General features: G+C 42.0%; 1 protein-coding gene across 1 annotated transcript; it reads right to left on the bottom strand.

Moving 5' to 3' along the window:
• Positions 1–7,280: 7,280 nt before the first annotated feature.
• On the bottom strand, positions 7,281–9,837 carry fzd2 (frizzled class receptor 2). The gene has a single exon (XM_060038973.1). It carries the CDS (start codon positions 9,603–9,605, stop codon positions 7,977–7,979), a length of 1,629 nt encoding a protein of 542 aa, XP_059894956.1. The 5' UTR covers positions 9,606–9,837; the 3' UTR covers positions 7,281–7,976.
• Between the last annotated feature and the right edge of the window lie 502 nt (positions 9,838–10,339).

The raw sequence follows: 10,339 nt of genomic DNA, 5'->3' as shown, positions 1-10,339 counted from the left end.
ATGCCGCCATTTTCTTTATTTTTTGTAACCTACAATAAATAAAGCAGGCTTCCAGTCAATGGAAAAATGGCTTCTCCCCACCGGCGATTGTTGTTGTTTACGATTTTCTATCAGTTCTCACCACACAACGACGTCTCATCTTTGCTCCTTGAATGTCGATATGTAATGGTATGGAGTTATTGAAACTTACTACGTGTAAAAAAGACTAGAAATTGAATGTTTATTTTTCATTGAATGTTTACATAAAGTTGCACTGGGTGCCTTTAAGCTTGTTCGTCTAATAGTTCCATGAGTAAATGGAAGTTATGCTAAATCATTACGCTCAACAATACACTGTCACTGACACAGTGCAAAGCAACACAGAAGGAAGATCTAGTTTGACGGCATGCCGTGAACAATAGCAACATGTTTTGCTATCCAAATGCATTATAATTAAGAAAAACTGGATAATTGAGGGCTCATTGAAACTATTAAACCATTGCAACCAGTGCACACAACCTAAAGTTGTCATTAAAGTCGAAGGGAACACTGAGGATGTACAATGGATGGGTGGGTAGGGGAGACGGCGATTAGAAAAATCATATTACGTCTGCCCCTTGTCACCAAGGTTAAGGTTAAGGTTAAGGTTAAATGTTTATCGGCTAAATAAAAACAATGCTGTGTATTAAGGAAGTGGGCCCCAATCTCATTCACTTCCTGCTTTGTCACACTTGCTACAGGCCTGATAGAGTTCAGGCTTCAGCTCGGCCATGTATGTTGTCAAGAAAAGTGAAAATAGGTGAGCGGTGCCTTTTAAAATGTCTAGTCAACACGTCAACCTACCTGACCTTTTGATTGACATGTCTGCCACCAACTAGGGGTAGTCTATATGAGGAAGTATTTTACCTTTGTATGTTTTTGCACTGAGGATGGTCTGATTGGAACGTTTTGAATGCCCTTTGGGTAGCTTTTTACACTTTTACGCAATTAAAAAAAAAATTGTTGCATGGGCTACATGGTGTGCCAGTTCCGCTCCTTTTATTGTTGTGAAGAAAGGCAATTCTCTATGGTGTCTTCAAATTTATTAGATGATTTCAGGCACAGATCATTTCACTTCCTTTCAGCCCATACTGCGACAGCTACAACAGACAGATATGAACCAATTGATATACAAATGGGCCAAAGAGACAATGAGCACCATCAGCAACTGCCAAGTCTGGCCTAATGTTAAAAATATCTCTGAAATGCACCACTCAAGCATTGTAAATGCAAGTATAGCTATTATACAGGTACAGACTGTGCCTATATTTGTACTTATTTGTTTTAAAGTCTATATATAATATTCAAAAGGTCTTATCGTCATCTCATTCTGAGCAGCTACATGTGTTTAATATTAAAAGGGAATGGGGCAAGATCAACCACTACAAACCTGAAATTCAGAATTCTTTATTCTCAGATATCTGACTTTATTCTCGGAATTCTGACATTATTCTCAGTATAGAGTGGCGAAGTCACGCCCCTTCCGGTAGGGCTCATGGGACCTATGAGATCGAAAAATATGAATGGGTGTCAATGGAGAGAAAATAATTTTTTCATCCAAAGAAAACTAAAAATGAAGAAGTGAAGAAGTTTGATAATTTTAGGTTTTATGTGAGGCCGCTTTGTGAACTACAGCTCTTCGCTGCTCTCGACGCATATGATATACGTCACCACACCCGCCCTTGGAACTCGGCACAGAGATGGCGATCTCTCTGCCCCACTTCACCGCTTTTTCCAAGGGGAGGATAAAAGCATCGAAAGAGGTGAAAACCATTATAAGTCGGGGCACGTGCAGAGTTTCAGTTATGCCGATGGGAAGATTGTCGGTCTTCTCCACGCCAGTCGCAGGGAGCGTGACGTCACATACGAGCCGTGTAGTCTTTCTCGTTGTGTTTTCTCTACAGCCTTTATCTGAACAATTGCACAATAAACGGTTGAATTCTTTGCATGAAAAATTATCCTTTAAATCCACAAACAACATATGTGTAATCCAGGGCATATAAAGACCGGGACCAGAAAATAATTATTTTCTCTCCATTGACACCCATTCATATTTTTCGATCTCATAGGTCCCATGAGCCCCGGAAGGGGCGTGACTTCGCCACTCTATAGAGTGGCGAAGTCACGCCCCTTCCGGTAGGGCTCATGGGACCTACCACTCTATAGAGTGGCGACAAAGCGGCCTCACATAAAACCTAAAATTATCAAACTTCTTCACGAACATTTTTAGTTTTCTTTGCATGAAAAATTATCATTTAAATCCACAAACAACATATGTGTAATCCAGGGCATATAAAGACTGGGACCAGAAAATAATTATTTTCTCTCCATTGACACCCATTCATATTTTTCGATCTCATAGGTCCCATGAGCCCTACCGGAAGGGGCGTGACTTCGCCACTCTATTCTGACATTAATCTCAGAAGTCTGAAATCTCATGTGGCCCGAATCCTCTTCCGTAAATTCGCTTTTTTTTCAGTGTTAGTGAAATTAAATTTGATATCAATGGCACCACCTAGAGGTTAAATATGTAACATGCATTTCATATTATTTTTTCTATATTCATTCCCTCTCCATTACACCACTATACGATTGAGACCAGGTTGAACAAATGGACACAGATAAATGTCACTCTTTCTTGCAGCATAAATAAGATTAATTTGAGTTCCATCAAGAAAATGAAGGATAGTATATTTCAACTAAATGAATTAGCTTTGTTGATTTTGTACACATGCACAGCATTGAAGCATATTTCTTAACTATGGTTCTTCAAATTGAAAATATAAAGATCAACAAGTGACATTAGTATTCATGTAATATTAGACTCCAGATTTCTCCTGTTGTGAATATCAACTGCTTTATGTTGGACATTTTGTCAACACTGTGCCCTCATGTCTTCAACAAAAGATAATCCAAAAGGGGCCTCTAATAAATGACTAAAGCTGTTTTTTTAAGACCAAAGGTCCCGGTTGGTGCACTTTTGGATTAATTGCTATGCATTACGATGACTCTTGATAGAAGAATGACCAATCCACTAGTAAAAGTTCATCCATGTGTTTGTTAAACTCCAATATTGAGCCATTATGAGGCCTCCCGCCCTGTCTATCTCGATTGGGCTGGGCCCATGTGGAAGTAATTACCCCAAACAGGGAAGGGAAATTACAGAGAGTGAAACCACGGGAACTCTTGCCTGTGCTATAACCGCTTCCCATTCACTTGCATATGTACTCATACACCACTACACTCACACGCATGTGTAAGAGCAAGTACACACCCATGTACACATACGCACAAAAACACACGCGCACACATACACACACAAACGGACGCACACACATGCACACACTCCCTTGCCTGAAGCAGAACATTTCCCCTAATGTCTGTGCGGGGACAATGCTGCAGTGTGCTGGACGGGAGTACTGACAGACTAGACGGCCAAGCTTGTAAATTCCTTGAAACTGTGAGGTGGGTGGCTGCAACGCATCGTAGAGGAGCCCAGTCAGTAAGTCATCACTCTGAGCCCGAGGGGCCTAACAGAGTCCGTGCGTTATAGGGCCCCCCTGCGGCTACAAGCACAGTTTTGTTTCCTGCGCTGACTACCCCACGGTGGCTACAGTGGAAACATAATTTACCTTGTTCAACGTTTTGCCTTTCAGTTAACCTCCCCCATCTCCTTCCCATAAGCTGTATCAGTGGGAAATCCAGTGCTTGACCTTGGACGTGCACATAACAAGAACCTTTATTGTATGTGCTGAAGCTCCGTTTGCAAGGCACGTCAGTGTAAATAAAGGTTGGAAGTGAGTGAAAATTATAGGCAGCAGTAGTTAGAACATAACATGAAATGTACAACACATCTAAAGCCAATGCAGCATTTGGTTGTGTTATTGCAGCTGTCAAACATATGTTAATTCCTCCCATCTGCCACACAGTGTGCTGGCTCTAAAACCAGTCAAAACAAGACCAACACCAGACAAAACTGTGACCAACAATAATCACAACATTCCCGGATTGGATGCATGGTGATGATGATGATGATGTGGAACAGGCCCAGCTAAAATGCTATGAAAATACGTGTTCTATGGAAATAGCCCTTGCATTTATTGAGTACAGTATACGTGTCAAATTGTGAACTTAATATAGCCTTAAACACTTTTTGTAAAAAGTTTATTGTTGTAAGTCCAAAGACTTTTTATTTTTTGTGAAATATTCTTTATTTCTTTATTTTTCTATTTTTCACTGGCTGTCATTTTTCCGCTATCTACTACAACATTTCACGTTACCCGGAATTTCTCGGAGGAACCAATATTCTTTAAACCTATGAATAAATAAATCAGACGTTTATAAAAATGTTTAACAGGCTTTAATAATATTTTTGAATACAAACTAGAGCTTTTGGGGAAAGAATCCGTCCCAAATTGAAAGTAAAATAAAGTTGTAGCCAATACTGAGGCTAGCAAGTTTAAGCTCAAAGAAAAAAATAGATTTTCAATGAATCGCCATATCTTGGCTCCCTGCTGTCAGAACAGACCAAATTGACTGGGTTTACAGTGACAACCAGGCGTTTCCACTTTAAATAAGGCCATGCCTCAGCTGCCCGGACATCATGGCCATGCCCAAACCCGTTACAAAATAAAACATACAGTGATTCTGAGACAGAGCCCCATGTGAAATAAATGTGGTTGGTGCTACAGCGATTTGAAGTCATAACCTACTCTCCTATTAAACTCCATTCTAACTACTACAGCTGCAGCACTGTCTCCGTGTGACGTTGTAGCAGCTACATAAATTGAGTAAAGCCGTGGGAAAAATGTAATATTACACAAAATGGTAAAATAGGACCTTAGGTGCAAAGTACATCACCAGTAAACGTTTTATACCGATGCCAAAGTGTTTTAACTTGTATCATTACTTTAACTCTCCCCCCAATCCTCTTGCATCCCATCATGCTGCAGACTGTTAAGAAGATATCAACGAGCTGGTGGGATCCCAGTTGAAAATGACAACCACTACCATTATAGAAGCTGTAGTGCAAATTTAAGGTGTATGTTTGTTTGTCTGTGGGTGTTTGTTTGTTTGCGAGTGGGTGGCCCTCTTTGTTTATGTTACCCGGCAAATGCCAGCCATTAACTGTGTCTGTGTACTTTTGAGTAATAAAAGTCACGACAAATGGTTTGAAAATACTTGAGAAAGAGGGTGAAGGAGCCTAGATAAAGAGAAATGCTGGTGCTATAAAAACATGAAGCAGCTCTAACAGAAAAAAAAAAAAAAAAGCCTCCAGATCCCCTTTGGCTAGAGACCAGTTAACAGCATTAGTCTGAAAAAGCGCTTAAAAAAAACACACTATCCCCTGCCAACTCTGCTACATGTCTAACACATTTAGCTTCCTATTATTTTTGGTAATAGTGCCTCCATGTAATCCTGTGCCTTTGCATTTGACACGAGGCCTGACCTCCTCCAGAGCCACGCCGTATCATCCGTATCAGAATTCCTCCTGACTCATCCCCATTCCATTGGCCTGTCCATTCTAGCCCCCAAGCTAAATGTTATGGCAGGCAACCCGCATACTCAGTCGAAGTTCTGACATCAACAATGAGTGAAGCCATTGCCATAGGAGTCTCAGACGAAACATTGCATTAAAAATGTAGATGAAACTCCACCTCCCTCCAATCTTTTCTTTTCCCCTTTCCTGATTTCTATTTTTTGTGAATGCCTTGTTATTGTTCTTGTTTGTATTGCTTCATTCCATCAACAACATTGCCAATCATTAGACAACATGCTCTTATCTATAGTCATTCCATGTCCTATCTGAAAATAAAATTAGGGAAGGATCATATACCAACTCCAATGTTTATATATCTCCAGTGGGCTGGCACAACCAGCAGCGCGTGATGTGATTATATATATGTCTCAGTGTTTCCAAGAGGACGGTCAACATTCCTTTGCATGCAATAAACCTCCAGCCCATCACGTTGAACAAATAATTGCAGACATGCACCACATTTCTCTTGATAGCACACCCCATAAGAGAGAGTTTTGGCAGAAGTCCAACACGAAAGACTAAATCATGACGTATGACATCATGTAGTTGTCAAGACAGATGCTTTGTTTGTGTTCACCTGTCGATTAAGTTTATCCCAATGCAATCAAGGTTTCTGTACACTTAAACAATGCAACAACTTCCCATAAAACCCTATTTTTTTTCCATTGCACCCCCACAAATCGACTCCTGCAATCCCTTCACTCTCTCTCTCTCCCTTACTTTATCTTCCCTTCTCTGGTTCAGCGTTAAGCCAAGAAGGCTGGCCATTAAGTAGAGTTAAACACAGGAAGCGGGCCTTCAGGCACGGCAGCGCTGTTTACAGAGCTAGTCGGGTTTCAGCGGCACTTTGAAGTGATAAGCGCACAGGAGACTGTCTGTCACTGAGGCAGGGGCCCGAGTGCTGTTCCTATTTACCCCTCTCACATTCTCCCCACAGTGATCCACTGAGCAGAGAGGGTGAGGCAGATGAAGGAGAGGAGTGAGTGGAGAAGAAGGGGGTTGGCTAGATTTATATTCTTTCTAAACATGGGTCTTCAGTTAACTTTGATCACTGATCATCACCTGTTTTGACCCGTCTGTTACTACACCCCCCCCCCCCCCCCCCCATCAGTGGAATACATGGCATACGTGTTCATTATATTGTATCTTATATAATGGCTTAAGCTCTCACGTCACAATAAAAAAATACTCACTAGGTGGTCGAATATTCTACTCTAAATACATGTTGTAAAAACCTTATGGCAGCTTAATATAAGAAATTGCATACTGTTTAGTAGACTTTATAAAGGTTGGACTTGTATACCTTGGAGCTTTCCAGCTAGGGATTTAACTATTTGTTTTGGTCCGTTTATAAACATAGATATTGTGGGTTTGAATCTGCAACTTACTTTTGGCTTTCACTGTTGTTTGGATATGCAATGTATGAATGATCCCTGAGCTAAACTGAGAGCACAGACAATATCACAGGGTACAACGAATAACAAAAACTTAAGAATTCTATACACCAACATAGCAATCTAAATGGCTGGAGTCAACACTGAATAGGAGAATAATTTAAACCATATAAAAATAAGCCCGCTTGTATCACTCCAGGAACCAACACGCTGATGAGACTGTTACCTAATACCTTACTTATACCTTAAAATAGTCATGCTTAATCTTTTCTCCAGCATTCTATAAATGCATTGAACGTTAGTACTCTCCAAAACAGAACACCAGAAGCTGTGTAATAAGCAGCATTTTATTGGCAGCTGCCTACCAATAGGCACAGAGGTACTCAACTGTCAAAACAGCAAATACAAAAAACTTCACTGTAGTAATTAATAAAAATAATTATAGGCCGTACATGAATGTTGCGATACACAACTTACATCGACTTTACATGATTAAAGAGACTGACTGTAACTCAAAACAATACAAAAAATAGATATAAAAAAGAAAATAATCAATGTAAGAAGGATCCCGTATAGTACAACAGTTTGTGTGTGGGGAAAAGAGTTCATGCATAATTCAAGTGATAAGGTAGCGATAATACCATTGTCGTACAGTCTATTCCAATTTTGAGTTCTAAATGTTAAGTATATCCTCAATCTGAGTGCTACTCTAATTTATTTCACTAAAAAGTGTAAACAAAACGGAACCATTGGTATTTTTTGCATCACTATTCAAGGTAACGCAAACATCGACAGACAAAGAAACAATGAACTTAGAAAATAATAAGGTTCACACAACCATTATTTACAATTTCATGTTAACAGCGAGGAACCATCAAAACCAGTAACTCAATAAAGGCTCATTCACTTTCTTGGTGAACCTCCATTCTACCTTTTGACAACAGTGGCTGTGGGTTACACACGTTTTTGTATAAAACCCATGTTGGTTCTCCTATTTGGTGTGCTGGCACATAGCAAAAACACTCCTACACTGTTGTCTCTCCTTGCTGGCTGTTTACCAGCCTGGTGTAGAACTTGCGCCAGGAGTGCAGTGTCTTGCCGGACCAGATCCAGAACCCAGAAGTAATGCCCACGATGAGGGTCATCAGGTACTTGATCATGTACACCGTGAAGTCCGGGCTCATGTGGGGTCCAACCTGCGCCGGGCACGGGATGGCCAGGCCCTTGCAGCTGTGGCGCACCCAGCTACGCTCCCAGTGGGGGCGGAAGGCCTGCTCGTAGAAGAAGCAGGCGATGACAATGGTGGCGGGCACCGTGTACAGCACGCTGAAGACGCCGATGCGTACCATCAGCCGCTCCAGCTTCTCCGTCTTGGTGCCGTCGTGCTTCATGATGGTGCGGATGCGGAACAGGGACACGAACCCGGCCAGTAGGAAGGAGGTGCCCGTGAGGAGGTAGACAAAGAGGGGTGCCAGCACGAAGCCACGTATGGAGTCCAGGTTGTTCATGCTGACGAAACACACACCACTGAGGACGTCCCCCTGGATCTGTCCCATAGCCAGGATGCTGATGGTCTTGACAGCCGGCAAGGCCCAGGCGGCCAGGTGGAAGTACTGGGAGTGGGACTCGATGGCCTCGTGACCCCACTTCATGCCCGCGGCCAGGAACCAGGTGAGAGACAGGATGACCCACCAGATGGAGCTGGCCATGCTGAAGAAATAGACCATCATGAAGAGTATCGTACATCCCTCCTTTTTTGTGCCTTGGACAATGGTTTTGTAGCCCTCTGGCGTGAAACTGTCATTGCACACCACCTTGTCCCCCAGGAAATAGCCCACTATGTAGGCTATGGACAGCATCGAGTAGCAACCAGATAGGAAGATAATAGGTCTCTCTGGGTATTTGAAACGCTGCATGTCGACCAAGTATGTGGTGACTGTGAATAATGTGGATACACAGCAAAGCACTGACCAGAATAAAATCCATATGCGTGCGAATTTGATCTCCTGTTCACCGAAAAACATATATCCTGCACTCCGTGTGTTTTCACATGGAGCGGCGCAATCCACTTCGCCTAGAAATTTATAATTTAGATATGTGGGGACTTGGAGAACGGAAGGACAACGAAACTTTTTCGTTAACGTATCTGGATGGACGTTAACATTTGTTGTTCCTGCCACTGGCACGAAAACCGGGGGCACTGGAGTCGTGGAGTCGTTTTGCCCAACGCAAATGTTCCCGTTTCCCAAAACAGGAAAGTTTTCGCAACGGAGACGTTCTGGCCATTGAAAGCCAAACTTGTTCATGAGCGCCTCGCAGCCCAGCTTTGCCCTTTCACATATAGAGCGACATGGTGGGATGGCTTTTTCCAGAACAGTACACACAGGCGCATACATAGAGCATAAAAAGAATTTCAACTCTGGTGAACACTGTACCTTTACCAGAGGATAGAATTGGTGAACCTCTAGTCCGGCGTCTTCTTGATTATAATGACCCACCAAATTGGGCATAATCGTTTGGTTATATGCAATGTCCGTGCACAATGGTATTGAAATAGGCTGGCAAAATCCATGCTCTGGTGGAGCTATTCCGTTGTCCGCGGCGGAATATGTAGCTGTCGTGAGCAGAATAACCCAACTAATATGAAACAACATTTTCGTGCCGCGTACTTACGGTTGTTCAGTTAGTTCAAATTAGAGTAAATCCCGGAGAGGGAACATTCGTCGCCCTGTGCGAATAGCATTTGAAGACAAACTCTTATTTTTAGAAGAACTCGTGGACCGCCACTATCTTTTCCTCAACGCTACCCTGCTCCGCGTTGCTCTTTGACTTCATTGGTTGACGCGACACAGCCGAAGCACTGAGACTGTTTTAAGTTCCCCTTGAACTCAAAGTAAAGGCAGGCAATGGTCTTGCCCCCGCCCAACATCACCACCTCCTCTACAGCGACCGACAACACATTATATATGTATATCTATCAATATATATATATATCGATCAATATATATGTATCGATCAATATATATATATATAAATCAATATCAACAATATAGAGAGTTTTGTCTGTCTGTCTGTCTGTCTGTCCGTAGACAGACAGACAGACAGACAGACAGACAGACAGACAGACAGACAGACAGACAGACAGACAGACAGACAGACAGACAGATAGATAGATAGATATAGATATGTCTCTGTCTGACTTTGTCTGTATATATACAGACAGACAGACAGACAGACAGACAGACAGACAGACAGACAGACAGACAGACAGACAGACAGACAGACAGACAGATATCTGATATATGTCTATATCTGTCTGGCTATGTCTGTATATAAACAAACGTATAGAAAACTTTTTTATACATCTATCGAGAGTTGCCATAGAGCT

The sequence above is a fragment of the Gadus macrocephalus genome, chromosome 2 (assembly GCF_031168955.1).
Source record: "Gadus macrocephalus chromosome 2, ASM3116895v1".
NCBI classification, from domain to species: Eukaryota; Metazoa; Chordata; class Actinopteri; order Gadiformes; family Gadidae; genus Gadus; species Gadus macrocephalus.
This window is presented reverse-complemented; position numbering and strand designations above follow the sequence as displayed.